Source organism: Apium graveolens, chromosome 6 (genome assembly GCF_009905375.1).
Source record: "Apium graveolens cultivar Ventura chromosome 6, ASM990537v1, whole genome shotgun sequence".
In the NCBI taxonomy this organism is placed as follows: domain Eukaryota; kingdom Viridiplantae; phylum Streptophyta; class Magnoliopsida; order Apiales; family Apiaceae; genus Apium; species Apium graveolens.
In genome coordinates, this window is record NC_133652.1 from 44,065,332 (window position 1) to 44,088,201 (window position 22,870).

Below are 22,870 nucleotides of genomic sequence, written 5' to 3' on the forward strand. Positions count from 1 at the left end.
TTTTCTTGTGCGCGAAGTAGTAGATTATTGGCTCGAGCTCCATTTACTGTCTCCCATTATACAAATTCAGATTCGTTCTAGCATATATTGTTAGTGAAGCTATAAGCAGAACACTCAGGCTTCGTTAATTTTAGTCTTTTTCACGATTTTAATTATACCTTGAGTAGATCATGGTGCACATATTAAGTTATTAACTTCACAATGTACTGATCATGTAGTAGCGAGGCCATCTATTCACATTTTCATATACCTTCCTATATCCCTATAACATGATGATACAATACTATTGTCAAATTATGATTTATGCAACTACTTTAATATTATTAATAGCATGAGAACATCAATTAGCATGTCCGCGGAAATGTAATTATCTTCTGATACAACAAACTACAAACATAAATTAGCAGATGCCAAGACCAATTAGCCAATCAATAAACTGAAACATACACCTTGAACTTACAAACCCCCCTCCCCAATCTTCTATACCAATATATAGATTATACCCCAACCTTAGGAAGTTAAATTAACTTCCCTCATTAATAATAAACCAGATCAAAGAAAAAGCTAGATCTTAGCATATAACCTCTCAATTGAACCCCTATCCCAAATCTCCTAGTACAAGTGCTAGTAATGCACAACATATATGTGTGTGTGTATATATGAGTGCATGCCATGCGCAATACATATTAAATCAACTTACCGGCTCTGCAGATCAAATTTACAAATTCTTGAAAGATGTGAGCTGTTGAACAATCATTCTTTTGTTGATGAAGATGTGCGACAGAAGTGGATCCGAGGTTCCTCTCAGAGCAAATATTAATTTCCTCAACCCCTGCCTCATAAAACTCAAAGGCTGAATTCTTTTGCAGCTGACATGATCACTCCGATCCAACCGTATTTTCCCTTGTGGCCATAATATAATTCACGAGATAAACATGATTTGATCTACAGAAATAAGCTACCTAGCTAGCAAGCTCAAACATAGATCACCCTCTATTAATTACCTAATTATACGAAATAAAAGGAGGAAGATATTCAAATAGAACTCAATTGTCGAATCATGTGGCGTTGCTAGATTAAAGAAGGAACTGAAGAACCAACAGTATTACTAGTAGCAGGATCAAGCCAAGAACCAGTACCATTCGAAGTCCAAAAAAGAGAATCAGATTGTGATGATCTCATCTGTTGGATCTGATTGTTATTTATCCTATTTTGAGATTCTTCTGCTCTGAACTCCTTCTCAGAGATACCATCATTATCATCATGACTACCTTGCATTTGCATGTGATCTTCATAAGAGAATCCAAGAAAAGTGCTACCTCCAGCTGCTCTTGCATCTCCAATAACACCCTCGGAAACAAATTTTTGTTGTTGTATGTTTGGCAAAAGAAAAGAATTAGCTGCCATTGTTGGAGGAGCATTAGAAACAGTTGAGCTAAAAGATCCAAAGTTAGGAAGATGATGATAACTTGAAAGCATTGATTTAGAAAGATCACTGCTAGGTACTATTTGGCTAGAAGATGAAAACCCTAGAGAAGATATTAATCGAGGTTGAAGATCATTTTCGTAGAACTGATGATGACCACCTGCAGCATCAACCCTAGAATCGAACGAAAGATTGAATTCGGAAGAACTAGGGTTCATATAAAACAAAGGATTATTTAGCTTTAAGGAAGTCGTCATAGGATTTAATAAAGATAATGAAGTATTATGAGATGAATCCACAGCCACCGATGACGTAGATGTGGTGGCTGCAGGCCTTTTAACCCTCTTGTTTTTTCTACAACCACCACCAACCGGGACATTTCTGAGGGTTCCTCCGCGAGTCCAGTAACGTTTACAAGCTTTGCAAAAATGCCTTGGTTGGGACAAACTGTAGTTGTTATAATAACAAAACTTAGTGTTGGATGAATCACAGCGAGGACACTTTAGTGCTAGTTGTTGTTGCTGTTGAATTTGCTCTTGTGTTGGTTTGTCTATACCATGCATATTACTTGATGCCATCAAGTAGTTCTGATCATCAATCAGATGCACAAAAGTTGAAGGGGAAAAAAAGGGAGAAAAGGGTTTTCAAGGTGTTTTTAGGGTAAAAATAGCTAGCATGAAAGAAAGCATAACACTAGACTAATTATATTCCCTGCCAAAAGCTAAGAAACAAGAATATATATGGGGCCATGTTTTTTTGTTAAATAATTGAGGCTAGGGAAAAGGAATTTAAAGAAGAACACTGTGGCAATTGTTTATAAGTAGTTGTAGAGATGTTGTGTGCATGCCATTTTCTCAGTTAGTTACCTCGAACCATTTTTCTTTGTATTTAAGCGCTTTAACCAAATTACAAACAGTAAGAAGACAAAAGCAGGTGGCAAGAATGTGTACTATCTGGACATTCATTCGAGGGATTAAATATTTGAGACGTTTAATTAATGAAAATATAAGTTCGATTTTTTAAAATTTACATTAATTCCCGAAATTAGAAAGAGTATTACTAACTTGATTATAATCCTTATTGGTTTATTATAACTCCAAGAACCTGCAGGCTAAATTAATATTTTCGATAAAAAAACATTAAAAATTGTTTGAAATTTAGTTGAGAAATAAAAAAGTCCTTATCCATCACTACTTATAATAAAAATAGCATGACAATTTCCAAAAAAAAAATAGTTTTTCACATTTTCCATTCACTCTTTTTCATTTTATTTCATATCTAACACCCTAAGTTAAAGAGCCTTATTTGGGGGGAAGGAATGCCCTATAAATTCATGCACACTTATTATTATTATCTCAAATTATCTGTACTATTTTTTTCCTCTATATATAATTTGCACGAATTTAGTTCATATGTAGCAGCATTCCCTTCCAATCTCATCGGCCAAACACAATAATGTTTAAATTTTCATATGTAAGCTCATATATATGAGCTAGTTTTAAGGTGATGCAGATACCTGGAATGAAAGAGAATCTATTTAGATAATAAGGAATTCCTCAGAGTTCATTAATCGAGGTAATCATACAGCATATCCCACTTCCCATACTTCTGTTTCTGGTTATTGATTAATTAAACTAACAACACATCACAATAAACTACACCATATACGATATGCAGTGTTCCAGAAATCGCTAGGCGTGCCAGGGCGGTGAGGGTAGATTAATCGGCAAGTAGGAGATTAATCGGACCGATTAATCGGAACATTAATCGTAAGAATATAAATATTATTTTTAATTTTTATAATTATATAATAATCAACATGTCAAATATTTGTTTGAAAAAAGAAATTAGAATGGTATTAAACAATATATACACATTTGATATGCGTTATGTACTAATTATTGAGTTTACAATATTAACTATATTTTAATTCACACTTCTAAATTAATTATAATATATTATTTTTATATTTTAAGTGAGAAAATAAATATATTAGATTACTTGTTACTTCTTACCAATACTTTATATTATAAATTGACATGATATTGTGTGAAATTATGAAATTAATGATTTAAAATTATAAAAACGTAAAAAAATATTTTTTTAGTTATTTTCCGCCTAGACCGCCTAGGACCGATTTTTGACCGCCTAGACTGTCTAATCCCGATTTTGACCCGATTTTTTGAAAAAACGCCTAAATCACCGCCTAGTTCCGAGTTGGGGCATTTTACCACCGCCTAGACCGATTTTTAGAACACGGACTACATGTGACTCCTCTTTAATATGTGTGGATCAATGGTTTTAATAAAATTTTCAACACATCTCTATACATAAGATCATGCATGATCCAAATATCCTTTCTAAATGGGCTGTCATGGTCAGGTGTCAAACTGTCATGATTAAATGTTCTGATTCAATTCAATTGGTGCGTAAATATATAAATATATATTCACCGAACATTTTTCTAATTCAAGACATTAGTGTCAGGCTTATATAATTGTGTACACAAAATTTATATAAAATAACATGATAATTGATATTTAATATTTTAATTGAAATTTTTAATATATATATAGGAGACTTATTAATTACAATTAAAATCTAACACATTTTATTTTGTATAATTTTATATCTCATTTTATACACCAAACATTTTTCAATTCAATAATACTAATACATCCTTAATTGCGAGTCCACGAGAGTCACCTTACGATTTCTATAGGTTTGTACTAAAACTGAAGTAAAGATATTGAGTGGAGCTGCAAATCAACATAGTCAAACGGAGTATTTAAACGAGCCGAATTTATCCATGTAAGCCTTCGATTTCTATAGGTTTGTCCTAAAGTTAAGTAAAGATATTAAGTTTCACCGGAGCTGCATATCAATATAACCAAGCTGAGTATTTAATATTTCTTCAAAATGAGTCGGATCAAATCTAAACGGGTTTAATAATCGAGCAATAATTGGTATATGTTCTAGACTGGTTTGTTAAAAATGTGCCAAATCCGATCCGAATACAAATTTGCTCATAAATAATGGAATTGGAGCCAATTCGAGTTGAATTCGAGTATAGTCTAGTTGTTCAATAATAGTTAGCTTATATTTTTTATTTGATCAATGTTCAAATATATTTTGCAGTTTTACACGTCACATTGAGATCAAATTCTAATCTTTATCTTAAACATTTATTTATGACATTTATAATTTTATAAATCGTAGATTAATTTTAAAATTGTCGATTTAGAAATTTAGTCATGTTTTAATATTTTATTTAAATTTGAATTTTGTAATTGCAACATATTTAATGATTTTTATGAAAATTTAAAAAACTGGGGGAAGTTATAACAATTTTTGATAGTTTACTTACGAAAAAATTAAGTTTTTTAATTTAAAAATATAAAAAAGTTTTTAAAATAGTTAAATTATTAATAAATGACGAGAAAAATATGTTAATAATAATTTAAGTTGACTTGCAATTATTTAATTAATAATTATATATTGTTTAATATATTATAAAAAAAATGTTAGCAATAATATATTATTTGTAATATATATAAATTTTATCCGAACTGAGCCGATACCGAGCGGAACGGATAAAAAGTTCAGCATGACTCGTTTAAACTCATTTTCAATTCAAAATCGGCTTGTTTAACGATTTCACTAAAATAAACAAATCTCAAATTTAATTTTGTTCATAAACGGCTCTTTTCATTTGCTGCTCTAAATTTTTGTTAATATAAATTGTTACAAGATTTAAACTAAAGTAACGGTAATAATAAATTTGATTATATAAAAGGGTATTAGAACCACATTTTCAGTTAAACTGATTTTGAATTTGTCATGATCCAAATTATTAACTTATTCAACTAATATATTACCTTTCTTACATGTGTATACTGACTATTTATAAATTCGACAGTTTGATAGGAAAATTTATTGAATTCATAGCTCATAAATTAGTTAATTAAGTCTGTCAAATTGTTAAAGAATTGTTAATTAGGTAATGTTCGAAAAACATTTTTACTATATTCTACTGGTTAAACTGGTCAATCAATTCCTGACAAAAAAACTAGTCAATCAATTCACTTAATGATGTCTTAATTCTTTAATTTTTCTTAGTACTTAAGTTTCTGATTGACTCCCAATTGCACTATAATTAATAGGAAATACTCGCTCAAATCATCTTTACTGTGCATGTTGACGTGCTCTAATTGGCCAACCATATAGCACCACTAAATATTTTACATTAAAATAGACAATAGGGCCATTGATTCCATATATAGTTGATGGTCTATTCTGATGCCCCAAAGAGGTGCTAGCTAGTATACAAACGGGTATCGTTTATATGCAGAATTAGTGTATCGAACCATAAACTGGAGTAAATAAAAGTCTGGTGAAAACTCCAAGAGAAAGGGACAAGAGAGACCATGTGGAAATTTATACTCCAAATTTCCAGACCCGTCAAAAAATGTTTGATCCACCTAAAATCCCCAGTGCTGTATAACTAACTATACAGACGCAACTTGAAGATGCAAAAAAGCCACCATATGTTAGGCCATCATACACAGTCACACTCACACACTCAGAAAGACCCATGTGGAGAGCAACTACCTTTAAGGCAAGTATTATTTAGTGGAAGCATATATTCCATGTTAGGGGATCAAACTGATTTTGTAGTACCCCAAGGGATTCCCCCAAACATCCATCATTAGTACATCTGATCTAGGAGTCCTTCTTCAATCAGCATCCTGCAGAATTACCAATTACACAACATGGTATCTTAGTTACTACTCTAGCACAACTTAACTTTGAACTTTTTATTAGGCAATTGAATTAGCTAGCAAAAACTCCAAGCTTCACTAAAAGAAACTGGGATTATAATCTATCATCATAAATACGACGGGCACGCGTCGATTGACCGAAAATAGTTATAACAAACAATCAAAAGTGTCGATCGTTTAGGAGTTGGTTAATTTTTATTTTTAACCAATGAGTCAAAATCAATCTGATTTTAAACAACCGATTAGGGATCGTTTTTGCCATCATTTTTAACCGACATGGACCGTAATCTACCATTTTTGTGGTTATTTTAGTGCTTTACTTAATTGTGTATGACCCAAATCACATTGGAGATGCATTTGTAGAATAAAGCTAAAATTTATCATTGTAACGTCCACCATTTCTCCTATATGATCCTCCATGGGATCTTGCCTTCCATTCTTCCTGAGTTAAAAATAGCTGATTTCCATTGTCTTCAACATGATGTTCACGAATCCTCTCTTCATGAGCTCTTAGCCTCTCGATTAAGTCCTCAACAGACATGTTGTCCAAGTCACCAAATTGTTTAACAGTTGAAGCAGTCTGCAGAAATTTTGGAGAGACTACTCGTAATAGTTTCTTCACAACACAGGACTCTTCTACTTTATCTCCTAGAACTCGAATATTACTAACAATATTATTCAGTTTCATGGAAAAATCATCGATATTTTCTGTCTCTTTCATGTTGAGAGCTTCAAATTCGGACCTAAGAGTCCACACTTTGCTTTCTGAACACGATCAGCTCCGACACACATTATTTTGATAGCATCCCAAACCTTTTTGGCTGTCTCTTTCTCCGCCACGGACAACAGTATGTCTTTTGGAATTTCCAGATAAATGGTTGCTAGTGCCACATTATCCTGCCTTGGATCAATTACACCCTTTGGGTCGCTATTCTCAACAGCTTCCCAGACGTCTTTTGCCCGCATGAATACCTTCATTTTTAACGATCATGCAGTGTAATTGTTTTCCAAATAGGATAACTGAGTCCGACAACACCTTCCTTCATCTTTAGCACTTTCATACTTGTTTTCCTCGACATGTACTTGGCATAATCTAATTAGCTCGGATAACAAGTGTAGAGAAAAAACTAAAATTTATGTATGTACATGTATATTGTGCGTAAACAGGAAAGAATAAACTTATACATATTTTTCATCAAATAAAAGATTATAGGTAGTAGTTTAAATAGAACTAAAATATTAAGTGGTAGCATAAAACCAGTAACCCCTTTTTATTATTTCTCCACTAATAAACCTAATTGACTACTACTTCCCCTACTAATTCACGTACGTACTAATCCTACTACTACTAATAAATAAAACATATTGACTTATTCAGATAAATAAAAAAATAACTTAAACATATAATTTAGATTAAAATCCCAACAACATCATTAATTATGTTAAAGTTGTTGATCAATAACATTTATAATATTATGTTGGGATCTTAATATGACATGTTAAGGTTTTGAATGTACCGGTTATAATTAATATGATATAGAGTCTCAATTTATAAAAAATATATGAAGTTCAAGTGTTCCCGCGTCTAGTCAATCGATAAGAAATGTGTATAATTAAAACTCTATCATAAAACTCTCCCCTAGTCAATCGATAAAGAATGGGTATAGTTGAAATTTTATCATAAAACTCTCCCATATTCGAGTTTTCTTAATTTATGGTGTTAGGAGTAAAGAGAAATTGATCAATTTTTAGATGGTTTCAATTTTTGACAAAAAAAATCGGATTTTAAGATAGAAAGAGCTCTTATATATTAATTATATAATCCCCTTAAGCACTTCGTTTTCAAACTTTAGTAGACAAAGGAATACTATTTGCATAAATAATTTTTTGTTTCAAGAGCAAACAAAGCATGAAATGGCAAATTTGCCCCGAATCTATATTATACTTAATATCTGGAATGAGATATAATTTATAGTTTAGTTAATCTTCATTTTGGTTATCATTTTACATCACAACCGTCGGATCTTCATTATCAAATAATCAGAATTGTTAGATTCTAATACTAAAAAATACACTACACAAGGTCTCAGGTTCGAATCTTGTCAACAACCAACATTTATATTATTATTTATAAAAATACATATAAGTTATTAGGTTCAAATCACGTTAACAACAAATATTTATATTATTATTTATAAAAATACATATAAGTTTTCAGGTTCGAATCTCATCAACAACAAATATTTACATTATTATTTATAAATAAGATTACATCAATGATATACTATTTATACTATGTGAAATTAATTTGAAACTATAAATAATGAAATTATAATTATATAATCATTATTCAAAATTTAATTATTTATAGAAAATTATAATAAAATTATATAAAATAAAAATATATAAATATTAACGAAGAGTAGGGGAAGGTCGTAAGCTTGTACATAATAACAACAAAGAAAAGGAGAATATAAATATTTAAGGGCATTTTCGGCTTATCATGCTTTTCAGCTCCGTAAATAAAATATTTGATCTATAATTAATATTTCCAGACGAGTAACTTAACTATATATAACCATTAAACCATAGAGTTCCCAACAGACTGAAAATCGACAACACACAACCACAATCTTGAGCCAAGCATTAATTAAGCATACGTCCCGGATATTGTTCATAATTAACGAGTAAAGATGATCACACATATATAAATATCACATGTTTAAGGACCAGAGAGCATGCATGCATAAGAAAATGAAAGCTAAATGAACCCTCAAAGGCTGACAAGTCACATTGCACCCAAAAGAATGTACAGACAAAGATCTCCCACCATTTGCATGCTTTCTTTTCCTCGCTTCTCCGTTCTCGCTCCAAACTTATTCATTTCACTACCTCCCTCCCTTCTTTATTATTCCACCAGTTCTTGATAAATGTGTATGTGTGTGTAAGTACATATGTTAATTGATCATTCTGCAAATAATTGACAGCCCTGTTTAATTTCAAGTTTGAAGAAGAGAGTAAAGAGAAGTAGAGGATTCAAAATTCATTACGCTGCAGTTCTCTTTAAAGAATATACATCATTCACATTGTTTCGTAACATTTTTCCTTTTTTGCTTGTTAAAAAAAATTGTTTCGATATTACGTAAAGTGAACTAGAAGATTCATATGGTTAAGTCAAGAGGTGATGATATTGATAGAAAATATATTCTAAAATCAGATTAAATGTCACATTAATTACACTTAGACTTCTTGTCCGAAAAGTTCAATACAGACCTGTCTGGTCCAAGTTTCATAGCAGGCATGTCTGGTCCGAAGCTTCGTAACACGCCCATGACGGCCCAAATAGTCAAGACCTGCCAGCGGAGGTCGTCCAAGTCCACGAACACGAGCTAGTCACGGACTAGGCCCAATACGGCTGGAAGAGCAGAAACATGTGTTATAAACGGACTCATGGTCCTACACAGAAGGTTCTGGAACTCCTTCCTCAAAAGGACTCCTAATCACCATCCAAGTTGGAGACTTGTTCACCAAGTCTCCTAACAGAAGTCTAACCCTAAACTCAACTCTATATAAAGAGCTCTACCCCTCAACCTAGAACTACATTTTTGGCTTGATTCTCTACAATACAAAGATACTTAGGCATCTTGCAAGGATCGATAGTCCCGAACGCAAGAGCAGCCATTAAAGCTCGAAGCTCACCAACCCTAGCATTAAATATTAAATAAAAATCTCCAACTTCAGCAGCTGCATGCACCTGTGAACTCTCAGCCCCTTGGGTATGAGTACTCAACAATTGTGACTACTAACCCCCCTTACGGAATGCCTTTATACCCCGAAATTGGAGGGAGTGGACACTCTGGTAGGAATGAAGCACAGGGGTGGACGCCCCAATACATACATGGCTTGACTCTTATTCCAGAGGATCAAGAATTCTCTGGACCTTATACTGAAAGAGACTCTGAGTCATCGAATAATGATGTTGCTCCAAGAAGAAGGCGTGCTGGCAAAGAGCCGATGGATGACACTGAACAACGCCCCAGGAGCACTCAAGGGATGAATCCCCAAGATGTTCAAGAGAGGGTCAGGGCTTATGAAGCAGAGATCCAAAGGCTGAAGCGAGACCTGGAGACACATCTGTCCCCAAGACCCCCACTCGCTCCAAGGCGGAGAAATCCTCCTTCAATCATAGACCTGGATGGTCCAATACCAAGGAGGGCAGTTGCCCCAAGGGATGATCCAAGTGATCTTATGCCCCTAGAAGATCCTGATGTTCCAAACCCACCATTCACTGATGAGATATTGAATGCTCACATCTCAAGGAAGTTCAAGATGCCCACCATCAAAGCATACGATGGTACTGGTGACCCCTCTAATCATGTTAGGACGTTCTCTAACGCCCTGTTGTTACAGCCCGTGAATGACACTATTAAGTTTCGGGTCTGCCCTCAAACCCTATCAGGCATGGCTCAAAGGTGGTATAGTCGTCTGCCCCCAAACTTTATTGGATCCTTTAAGGACTTGAGTGTTAGGAATATGTGTATTAGTTTGATGATAAGTTAAACAAAATACTTAAGTAGAAATCTAGTGTTTGTAGCCTCAACGGATAAGACCATCTTGGCTATCCGTTGAAGGAGTAGCTTTACTTAGCAATAAGTTTAGTATTGTAGCATATTTCATTCTCTGGATTCAAGTTGTAATTCTTAGATGTTGTAGGAAATTATCAGTCATGTTGACTACTAGTGGATATGCAAATAGGAGGGCTAATTGTAAATATTTCATGCCTTGTAATTTTGTATAAGTGAAGAAGTATCAACTGATATTGAAGACCTTCAACGGATAAGAAACAAAGCTTCAACGGATGTCACTAAAGCTTCAACGGATAATTTCCATCAACGGATAAGTGCTTCAACGGATAAAGACTTCAACTGCTAATGCATCAACGGATAAAGCTTCAACGGATAAAGCCTCAACGGATAAGGCATCAACGGATGAAAGCTTCAACGGATGCTTAGTTTATTAGCAGTTGATAGTGACAATTCATAAGCTGACAGAGGCACATGGGTTGACAGAGACAAACTGGAATGTGGAAGCCTCTAGGAGGAATCAAGAAAATGCAGCATTTTCATTCTAGTGCAAACAAGGAAGTATTCAAAGATTAACAGCTAAGCCTAAATTGCATTGGATAGAGAAATGAAGAAGAAACATGTGAAGAGCCTTTTTAATTGTATTTTACAGTTTTGTCTTCACTTGTAAACTTGGTGATATATAAACCAAGTTGCAGCTAGTAATTAGATGTGAATTTTCTAGAGCTGTTTAGAAAAATCCAGAGAGAAAATCATCTAGTTTGTACTAGGAAGCAGCTGTGATTTAATTCTTTGAATCACAGATTTTCTGAAATAACACATCTCTGATGGAACAACAAATCCACCAGAAAAGTTTTTAAGTTCTTTGTGTTCTCTACATTTGTGTTTGAATATATATCTGTCTGTATTAGCTTCAAGCCATTCACACACATTTGCTCACCAAAACACTTAGCCTTAGAAACTACTCAAAACTTGAAAAAGTTTTGAGATTTACATTCAACCCCCCTTCTGTAAATCTCATTGTTAGTCCACTGGGAATAACAATTGGTATCAGAGTAAGCTCTTAAGATACAAAGAGTTTAAAGATCTATTCTACTTACATCATGAGTAAGAAGGATATTGGTGTAAAGATTCCAATCTTGGAAAGAGATAACTATCATCACTGGAAAGTGAAGATGCACTTACATCTTCTCTCTCAAGATGAAAGCTACATCAACTGCATTGAAAATGGTCCTCACATCCCTCACAAGGTGGCCACAGCTGCTACTGCAACAGTTGCTGTTGGACAGTCTATTCCCAAGCCAAAAGCAGAATGGACTGTTGAAGATATTGAAGAGGTTCACAAGGACAAGAAAGCCATGAACATTCTGTTTAATGGCCTAGATCAAGATATGTTTGACAATGTCATTAACAGCCAAACTGCTAAGGAAATTTGGGATACTGTGCAGCTTATATGTGAAGGCACTGAGCAAGTTAGAGAAAACAAAATGCAGCTTCTCATTCAACAGTATGAATATTTTTATTTTGAAGAAGGAGAATCATTGAATGATACCTTCAACAGATTTCAGAAACTGTTGAATGGATTGAAGCTGTATGGCAGAATGTACCAAGTCAAGGACTCCAATTTAAAATTTCTAAGGTCTCTACCAAAGGAATGGAAGCCTATGACTGTTTCTCTAAGAAATTCTCAAGATTATAAGGACTTCACACTTGAAAGATTATACGGAATTTTGAAGATATATGAACTTGAGATGGAGCAAGATGAGCTGTTGGAAAAGGGAAAGAGAAAAGGAGGATCAGTTGCACTTGTAGCTGACAGTGAGAAGGTTGGAGCCAGGAATGAGGAGAAGACAATGCCAAGCCTCAAAATTGGCACAAGCAAATCAGAATCAAGCAAGGGTAAAGAGCAAGTAGCTGAGGATGAAAATAATTCCAGTCAGGATGACTCTGATGATGTTGATGAACATCTGGCTTTTCTGTCCAGGAGGTTTGCAAAGATGAAGTTCAGGAAAAATACAAAATTCACTAAGCCAAACAAAAACATGGTGGACAAATCCAAGTTCAAATGTTATAACTGTGGCATTAGTGGACACTTTGCAAGTGAGTGTAGGAAGCCAACCTCTGATAAGAAGAAATTTGAGCAAGTTGATTACAAAAAGAAGTATTTTGATTTGCTCAAACAAAAGGAAAGAGCTTTTCTCACTCAAGATGATTGGGCAGCAGATGGAGTCAATGAAGATGATGATATGGAATATGTCAACCTAGCCCTGATGGCTAATTCTGATGAAAATGAAACTAGTTCATCAAGCAACCAGGTAATTACTACTGATCTCTCTCAGCTTTCTAAAAATGAATGCAATGAAGCCATAAATGATATGTCCAATGAATTATATCATTTGCGAGTTTCCCTTAAATCACTAGCCAAGGAAAACACTAGGATCAAAGAGAATAATGTGTTTTTAAGTGATAGGAATGCTGTGTTAGAGGATCAGGTAATTGAGCTTGAAAAGATTAAACTTAAATGCTTGACTGTTGAGAGTGAACTAGAAGAAGCTGTTAAGAAAGTAGAAATTCTTTCTAAACAGTTAGAAAGTGAGCAAGAGGTAATCAAGGCCTGGAAAACATCTAGGGATGTTAGTGTTCAGATTGCCAAGGTTCAGGGAATTGAATCATTCTGTGAGGATGCCTGGAAGAAAAACAAAAAGGAGTTAGAATTAATTGATGGATTGTCAACGGATGTGGAATCAACGGATGATGAAAGTTATCCGTTGAAGGAAGAAAAGGAGCATCCATTGAAGGCTCATCAATTAAAACAGGCAAGTAATTTTAAAAATAAAAATCTCAATAAGAAGGATGATTCAACTTTCAAGAACTTTGTCAAAGAAGGAGCTAGCACATCCAAAGATGCCAGTAAGTTGAATATAGGACACATGACTTTAGATCAGCTGAAAAATAGGCTTAAGTTGGTTGAGGATAAGAAGGAAACTAAAAGAAAATCTAAAAGAAATGGGAAGGTAGGGATTAATAAACATAATAATTACACACTTGATAGGTATGCTCCTAGAAAAAGCTGTCTGCATTGTAAAAGTGTTAATCACCTATCTGATAATTGCAAATCTATTAAAAATGCTCCCATGCCTTCAAATCCCTCCATGCCTAACATGTCTATGTCACCTCTGCATGCTATGCCTGTTATGTCTCATCAGAATCCCCATGCACATTTTGCAAGCATGCCATATATTAATAATCCTTATTTTACTGCATTTAGTATGCCTCAAATGCCATACAATATGCCTATGTGGAATAACATGTTTGCACAATCTATGCCTTATCAAATTCAATCAAATGTGCTAAATGATTCTGTGACTAACCCTACACTTCAACTAACCACATCTGAGATCAAGGTTGACCCAAAGTTACCTAAGTCAAAAGATGCAGGAGGAATGAAGTCTAGGAAAAAGACTAACAAGGCTGGACCCAAGAAAACTTGGGTACCAAAATCAACTTGATTGATTTTGTTGTGTGCAGGGAAAAAGAAGGAATCTATGGTACTTGGACAGTGGCTGTTCAAGACACATGACAGGAGATTTCACCCTGCTCACAGAGTTTAAGGAGAGAGATGGCCCTTGCATAACCTTTGGAGATGATAGCAAAGGATTCACTATGGGATATGGCTTGATTTCAAAAGAAAATGTCATCATTGATGAAGTTGCATTGGTTGATGTCTCAAACACAACTTATTGAGCATCAGTCAACTATGTGACAGAGGGAATACTGTTTCCTTCAATTCTGAAGCCTGTATTGTCACAAGTAAGAAGGATAATAAAGTGGTTCTAACTGGAGTTAGAAAAGGGAATGTGTACTTAGTTGATTCAACTCTACAGATGCAGAATCTATTACTTGTCTTCTCAGCAAAGCAAGTTCAGTTGAAAGTTGGCTATGGCACAAGAAGCTGTCCCACTTGAATTTCAAGACAATGAATGATCTAGTCAAAAAGGACTTAGTTAGAGGAATGCCTCTAGTAGAATTCACAAGGGATGGACTGTGTGATGCTTGTCAGAAAGGAAAGCAAAAGAAAGTATCATTCAGTAAGAAGCTTGAATCTGCAATTGATGAACCATTACAACTGCTACACATGGATCTTTTTGGACCAGTCAATGTATTGTCAATTTCAAGGAAAAGATATTGCCTAGTGATTGTAGATGATTTTTCAAAGTTTTCATGGGTTTATTTTCTTGGATCAAAGGATGAAGCTAGTGAAATCATTATCAATCATATCAAGCAAGTCAACAATCATCCTGATTTCAAAGTAAGGAATATTAGGAGTGACAATGGAACTGAGTTCAAAAATTCAACCATGAAGTTGTTCTGTGAAGAAAATGGGATCATGCATGAGTTCTCAGCTCTAAGGACTCCACAACAAAATGGTGTGATGGAAAGGAAGAACAGATCACTAATTGAAGCTGCAAGGATAATGCTTGAAGAGTCAAAACTCCCAACTTATTTTTGGGCTGAGGCTGTTAACTGTGCATGTTACACTCAGAATATTTCTCTAATCAATCAGGCAAAAGGCATGACTCCCTATCAATTATTCAAGAGAAGAAAACCAACTTTAAACTTTCTGTATGTCTTTGGTTGTAAATGTTACATCTTAAGGAATCAATCTGATCACAAAGGGAAGTTTGATGCAAAGGCTGATGAAGGAATATTTGTTGGTTATTCTGCTGGAAAATCATATAGGGTCTACAATCTAAGAACCAACATTGTCATGAAATCTGTGCATGTTGTGTTTGATGATAAAAAGATTGATGGACTAACAGATGAGGGACATCATGAAGGACTCAAATTTGACAATATTGAGATATATTGTGATGATAGTGAAGATGAGAATGATGAAGAAGGCATCTCAAGAAGAATTCAAAATCTGCCTTTGGATAATGCACATAATGCTGCATCCGTTGAAAGTCATAATTCAGCTTCCGTTGAAAGAAGCAATGCAGCATCCGTTGAAAGACAAAGTGCATCATCCGTTGAAGTTCATAATGAAGCATCCGTTGATCACAGTCTGTCAACGGATAATCAATTCACTTCATCAGTTGAAAGTGCTCCCAATTCCTTTCAAAGGATCAGCAACTCAGGGGGAGTTTCAACCAATCAACATTCTATCTCACATCATGACAATACTGAGGCAACCTCATCTAGAGCTAATCTACCACCTCAAAGGAAATGGACCAAGAATCACCCTTTTGAACTGATCATTGGTGATGCTACATCTAAAGTGCAAACTAGAAGGGCTACTTAAGATGATGTCTGTATAGTAGCTTTCTATCACAGGAGGAACCTAAGAGAGTGGAAAAAGCTCTATTGGATCCAGATTGGATTTTAGCAATGCAAGAGGAGCTAAACCAATTTGAGAGGAACAATGTATGGAAGCTGGTACCCAAGCCAAAGAACAAGAGTTCTATTGACACAAAATGGGTATTCAGAAACAAGATGGATGAAAATGGCATTGTCATAAGGAATAAAGCCAGATTGGTTGCTAAAGGCTATTCTCAATAAGAGGGAATAGATTTTGATGAAACATTTGCTCCAGTTGCCAGACTTGAAGCCATCAGAATCTTTCTAGCCTATGCAGCCCATGGCAATTTCAAAGTCTATCAAATGGATGTCAAGAGTGCATTTCTAAATGGGGAATTGGAGGAAGAAGTTTATGTAAGCCAACCTCCAGGATTTGAAGATCCAAACTTTCCAGACTATGTATATTATCTGTTGAAAGCACTCTATGGACTAAAGCAAGCACTTAGAGCCTGGTATGAGACTTTGTCAAAATTTCTTCTAGATAATCACTTCACAAGAGGTACTGTTGACAAAATTCTTTTCTTTAGAAATGTTAATGGCTCTACAATACTTTTTCAAATTTATGTAGATGATATTATATTTGGATCTACAGATGATAAGCTTTGTAAAAAGTTTGCTAAGTTAATGCAAAGTAAATATGAAATGAGCATGATGGGAGAGCTAACTTATTTTCTTGGTTTACAAGTTAAACAAGTTAGTGGTGGAATTTTCATTAGTCAAACTAAATATATTTATGATCTTTTAAAGAAGTTTGACTTAATGGACTGTTCATCTGCAAAAACTCCCATGGCCACTGCCACCAAGCTTGAATTAAACAAGGCTGAAAAGTCTGTGGACATTTCAAGTTATAGAGGCATGGTTGGCTCACTTTTATATTTAACTGCTAGTAGACCTTAATATAATGTTTTCTACATGTCTCTGTGCTAGATTTCAAGCTGACCCTAAAGAATCTCACTTAGTGGCTATTAAAAGAATCTTCAGATATCTCAAAGGGACTCCAAATCTAGGAATTTGGTACCCTAGAGAGTCTGGTTTTGATCTAATTGGCTACTCAGATACAGATTATGCAGGCTGCAAAATAGACAGGAAAAGCACAACTGGCACCTGTCAATTTCTAGGGAACAAGCTTGTGTCATGGTTCAGCAAGAAGCAAAATTCTGTTTCTACATCAACAGCTGAAGCTGAGTACATTGCTGCTGGTAGTTGCTGTGCACAAATACTATGGATGAGGAATCAACTATTTGACTATGGACTAACTGTTGACAAAATTCCTATATTCTGTGACAACACAAGTGCCATTGCCATTACTGAAAATCCAGTGCAGCACTCAAGAACCAAGCACATTGACATCAAGTACCACTTCATTAGGGAACATGTGATGAAAGGTACAGTGGAACTTCATTTTGTTCCAAGTGAAAAGCAGATTGCAGACATATTTACCAAGCCACTTGATGAATCAACATTCACAAGATTAGTAAGTGAGCTAGGTATGCTTAATTATTCATAAATTTATGTCCTCTATATAATCTGCCTTGAAGCCTGAAATGAATTTGTTGTAAGAACAAAGTTGGCTTTAAGTAAGACTTATTCTATCAACGGATATTCCCTATCCGTTGAAAGCCAAAATTGTTCTATCAACGGATGATCATTATCCGTTGAAAGACAAATACATTTCTGATAATTTTATCCCTCAACGGATAAAATAGTGTTGATCATCAACGGATAACTATTTACCTTATCCGTTGAAGTGTCACATCAGTTACTTTAAGTGAGTCACAGCCGTTGATTCTTTTACTTAACCGTTGATACAGATATACACTGTTGTATGTATTTGTATTAAAGGCAGTTTTCAGAATTTCTACAGTTTTCTTTATTCTTAAACGGATGTAATTTGTTTAAGAGTATCATTTAATCATTTTATTTACGTTTTAATTCAAGAAAGTATAAAAGCCCATTGAATTCTTATTTTCACTTTACGCTTTCTTGCAATTTCTATTCTCCTTCTCTCCCAAAATTCTCAAGTTTTTCTCTGCAACCTCTACTCACAACAATGGCACCAGTAGTCAAAATTATGTCTCAATCTGGATTTGTTTATGAAAAGAATAATTTCGTAGCCTTGGTTCAAAAGAATGAAGCCCATTCTGATTATCACAAGATGATGGACTTCATCAAAAACTGCAAACTAAGCTATGCAATGCTGGAAGCCCCAACCATCTACTGTGAGGTGATTGAGGAGATTTGGACAACTGCAGAATTCAACTCCACAGATATGACTATTGCCTTCTCTCTCAAAGGTAAGGATTATTGCATTAACTGTGATGATATACATTCTTGATTTAAGTTGCCTGAGAATAATGCCATGACACCACACACTGATAAAGATGTGTCTGTTATGTTAGATTCCATAGGCTATGCTTTTGATTCTGCTAGTTTAGGTAGTATTAGAAGGAAGGGCCTTAGGAAAGAATGGAGTTTTCTTGGAGATGCCTTTATCAAGGTTTTCTCTGGGAAGATTAGCAATTTTGATGCCATAACTTCATCTCTTGTTAATATGCTCTATATGCTAGTTTCTGATAGGTACTTTAATTTTAGCAACTATGTCATGCTAGAATTAGGTTCCAGATTAGGTAACAAAGCTAATAGACCACATAACATCTACAATGCTAGATTCTTTATGTTATTGGCTAACCATGTTGCTGAAGGATTGGTTATATCTAATGAGAACAATAAACTCAAATGCTGGGCACAAGAGAAAAGGGTCCTTGCAGACCTTTTGAGAATCACCCTCAACAGCCAGGTGCCATTGGTATATTTGCCAATCATGAATGCACCACAGGTAAGTGAGGTAAATACTTCTATAACTCTTACTGTTTCCAACCCCATTGTTTCTTTACCTTCCAGTGTGGCAATGGAATCTGTGTCTTTGTCCAAACAGGTTCCTACCAAAGCCACCAAAACTAAAATTTCAAAACACAAGTCAAAGAAAACCACCTTTGTTGTTTCTCAAAAGACAATAGTTGTAACAACTACCATAAACCCTGAAGGGAGTGAACAGGGTGTGAGTGGTGAGGGGAGGGGTGAACATCAAGAAATCCCCCAGGATAAGGTGGGAGAGGTGAGTGGTACCCCAGACAGCCAAGCCACAGTCTCTCAAAAGACTGTGGTGGTTCAAAAGGAGTCAAACACATCCCTAGTTGTATCCTCCCAAAAGGATGCAGCTATTGAAAATAGTCCCCAACCAGGGACACAGAACAAAAGAGGGAGGGACACTGAGGCTACACACTCACCAATCAAAGCCTTTTCAAGGAAGAAGAAGGCCAAGACCCTAGTTTCCACACAGGGGGCACACACAGCACAGATACATCCACCTGTATCTTTGCCTTCTCAAATTCAGCTTGATGTGACTCCAGCAAATGTGGAGTCACAGCCCCATTCTCTCATAATAGAAACACATCAATCATCAAACTCTCAATCACCCTCTCTAGATGTGGATATGATATTCACATCAATTCCTGATTCTCCCTCATTAAAACTCAGGGAGGAGCCCCACTCAAAACCTGATGATCATCATCTTTTAGATGATTTGTTGGATCATCAGCCAATTCTTTCAGATATAGTTGAAGAATCTGTGTCACCTCACTTAAAATCAATTCACACAGATTCAACAATTATGTCACTTTCAATATCTACATCTTTTCCTTCTTCAACGGATATCTCTCATCCTTTGACAAGTGGTTGTTCTTCGACGGATAAGCTTAACAGCAGTTATCCGTTGATACCATCAGTTTCCACTTCAACGGATACTCCCTATCCGTTGATGGTCTCTACACATATAACAGAAACACTTCCAACTGTAGAGGACATGGTTACTGTACAATCACTCTTAGGTTTGAGGGAAGGGAGTGATAATTTGAGTGAGAGGCTGGGTTGCTCCCAGGCAAAAGGAGAGGTTGAGAGTCATCATATGCATGCTACTTCTTCCAGCATGGCAAAAGTGATTGAGGGGAGTGCCACCTTAGAAGGTAAGGGTGAGGGTGTGAGGGTGTGTGTGAGCCAGGGGGAGCCCCTGATGCAAGAAAATAGAGAAAATGAGAGAAAGGCAGGTACAAAAGCTATAAGGGTGGATCTAGCCATTTCTAGTGAGTCAATGATAGTGGATGATGCAGAAAAGGAAAGACAATTTCAGCAACATTACAAAGCTGTAATTGATAACATTTCCTTGGATGTTGACACTTTTACTCACCCTGTTCCAGCCTATCAATTATTGGCTGCTCAGGGCAATGTGGAGGCAGAACAGACTTTAAACATTGTACACACTTCAGAATCTCTTCTCAGAGACAAAGCTACTGTTAACAGACTGCCTTCTCAAGCTGGTGAGCCATCTGAAGAATTTGGAGTAAATTCTAATGATGATGACTCTAATTCTTTGGATGAGAGCATGAACTTAGGGGGAGAAGCAGGCCCAAGTTCTGTTCCAGATCTACCTGATTGGGCATGGGCAAAGGCATCTACACCAGGAGAGTTTGGTGTAACTTTGGTCAGGCAAGTAATGACTATTCAGAAGGCCCTTCAGGAGAATACAGATGTTGGTACCAAGGCAATTCTTCAAGCTCATCTGGACTCTCTGCATCTCTTGCAGTTGCAGCATTTCAAACAGAATCTAAGTGTGGATGAACTCAAGCAGGACATTGCTGATCTGAAATCCTACAATGCTGAGAAGTTGGATTCAGTCATGCCTTATGGTACTATGCAAGATTTGTTGGGGAGACTGAGGAAAGAATTGATGCTGACAAGAGGCTGGCCAGATTGGAAAATAGAGTTCAGATCATTGAAGACTCTATGGTCACCATTCTTCAAAATCAACAAACTCAGACAAATCTACTAATGCAGTTGGCAAAAGCACAAGGCTGGGCCCCTGCCCTTGATGATAACAAAAAGGGGGAGAATAAAAGGGAAGGGGAAGGAGAGCCATCAACAACAGTTCAAATATCTCAAGTGCTAGTTCCTGCCATCACCACTTCTCCAACTATTCAAATGAAAGGAAAGCTTGATGGAATTGATCTAATCCAGATAGCAGCAGCTGAATTGCAAGTCAAAGAGCAAAGGAGGAAAATTGATGAAAAGATGCAACAAATTTTTGGTTCTACAACTTCTAAATCACAATCTGTGAAGCATAGCACAAATGTGGAACCAATTATTATGGAGCTCAATCCAGTAAGGAGGAATAAGGTTGGAGAGACTTCTTCCAAGAATCTGAAACCTATGGTTCTCAAGCCCAACAACAGATCCAACAAGGACTCTACAAAGAACCCTCTAAGCCTTGCTTAGTTGAAAGAAGTGGACTTTCCTCTTCCAAAGCTTGATGAAGACAAGGTTTTGGGTGGGAGTATCATAAAGCACAAAGAGACCATGGATGTGGTTGAAAGGATGAACATGGCTATTATTTTTAGAGAGGGAAAGAGCATTTGTGTGATGCAAGGACATCCCAAATTCTCAATAGCCAAGAGGGAAGAAACCAGAAGGTTGAAGGAAGAAGCCAAAAAGCTAAAGGCTGACAAAAGAGCACAAGCAAAGCTTGAAAAACAGCTAAAGTCAAGTCAAGCTAAAGAAAAGAAAGAAATTGAAGACAAAAGTGAAGATGAAGGTATGGGGGACATGGTTGATAATGATATGGAAGAAAAAGTAAGGAAAGAGAGGAATGGCAGAAAGGGAACAGAAAGAAGGCCAATGCAAAGAGAAAGATGGTAGATGAGACTGAAGAAACCCAATCAAAATCCAAACCACTACCTTCTATTCCTGAACCCATTATGCCTGACCCCTTTATAAACATTCATGGTGAAACAATCATTCCTAAGGAGGAACCAATTGATTGGGACACCATCAAATTGCCCACCTTCTTAACCTCTTCTCCACCATCAAAGAAGCAGAAAAGAAGAATCAAATCAACACCTCCTAAAACCTCAATCAAATTCACTCAGAAGCCTAAGCCTAAGCCACAAGCCTTTAAGGATGATTATGTTCACATTTGTGACATAAAAGAATTTTCAGACATTGAACTCTATATGGATGAGCTGGAGGAAGTAAGGGGAATAGCTGCCTACAGACAGCTACCAGAAAGACTAGTGTTCAAATACAAAGGAAGTGGGGAAAGAACTTGGCCTCTCTACAGGATTCTGAATGAAGGCTACTCTACCTTGGTTAGAGTCTACTCAGCCATACAAAGGGATTCTGGCTTTACCAGGACTGCCAAGACTGAGATTCTCAACAAGATTGCCAACATAAGGAAAACTTGGTAGGAGCCCAATGCCTTGCCTAGAATATTACTCATTCAAGAAAGAGGAATTACAGTTCACAAATCACCTCATTGGTTGATGGAGTTCAGAGACAACAAAGGAGTCAGAAGATTTTTCAGACTTGAAGATCAGCTCAAGATTGCCAGTAATGAAACTCTCAAGGATATGCAATCTAAGTTGGACATCAATGAAGAAGATGAAGCTGAGTTCTACAGATAACTTCAACTTCAAATAGAGGAGAATGACAGGAGGCTAGGAAAGAAAACAAGGGATCAAAGGAAAAGAAATTAATCTGCTCAGGCTAAAGGAGCACCCTTGGAAACAATGTAATTCTTCAATTCCATCTCAGCATACACATTTTTGCAGCACTTTTGAATTTCTGTATTATTATAGTTAATATATTTGTCAAGTGTTTTGTTATCATCAAGC

At 35.8% G+C, this 22,870-nt stretch overlaps 1 protein-coding gene across 1 annotated transcript; it reads right to left on the bottom strand.

Annotated features, from left to right (window-relative positions):
* Nucleotides 1-410: 410 nt before the first annotated feature.
* On the bottom strand, nucleotides 411-2,155 carry LOC141668751 (dof zinc finger protein DOF1.4-like). The gene has a single exon (XM_074475751.1). The coding sequence runs from the start codon at nucleotides 2,002-2,004 to the stop codon at nucleotides 1,072-1,074; it is 933 nt and encodes a 310-aa protein (XP_074331852.1). The 5' UTR covers nucleotides 2,005-2,155; the 3' UTR covers nucleotides 411-1,071.
* Between the last annotated feature and the right edge of the window lie 20,715 nt (nucleotides 2,156-22,870).

What these genes read in the sequence shown, in the direction of transcription:
- LOC141668751 (XM_074475751.1), bottom strand. Translation starts at nt 2,004, where the DNA reads ATGGCATCAAGTAATATGCATGGTATAGACAAACCAACACAAGAGCAA.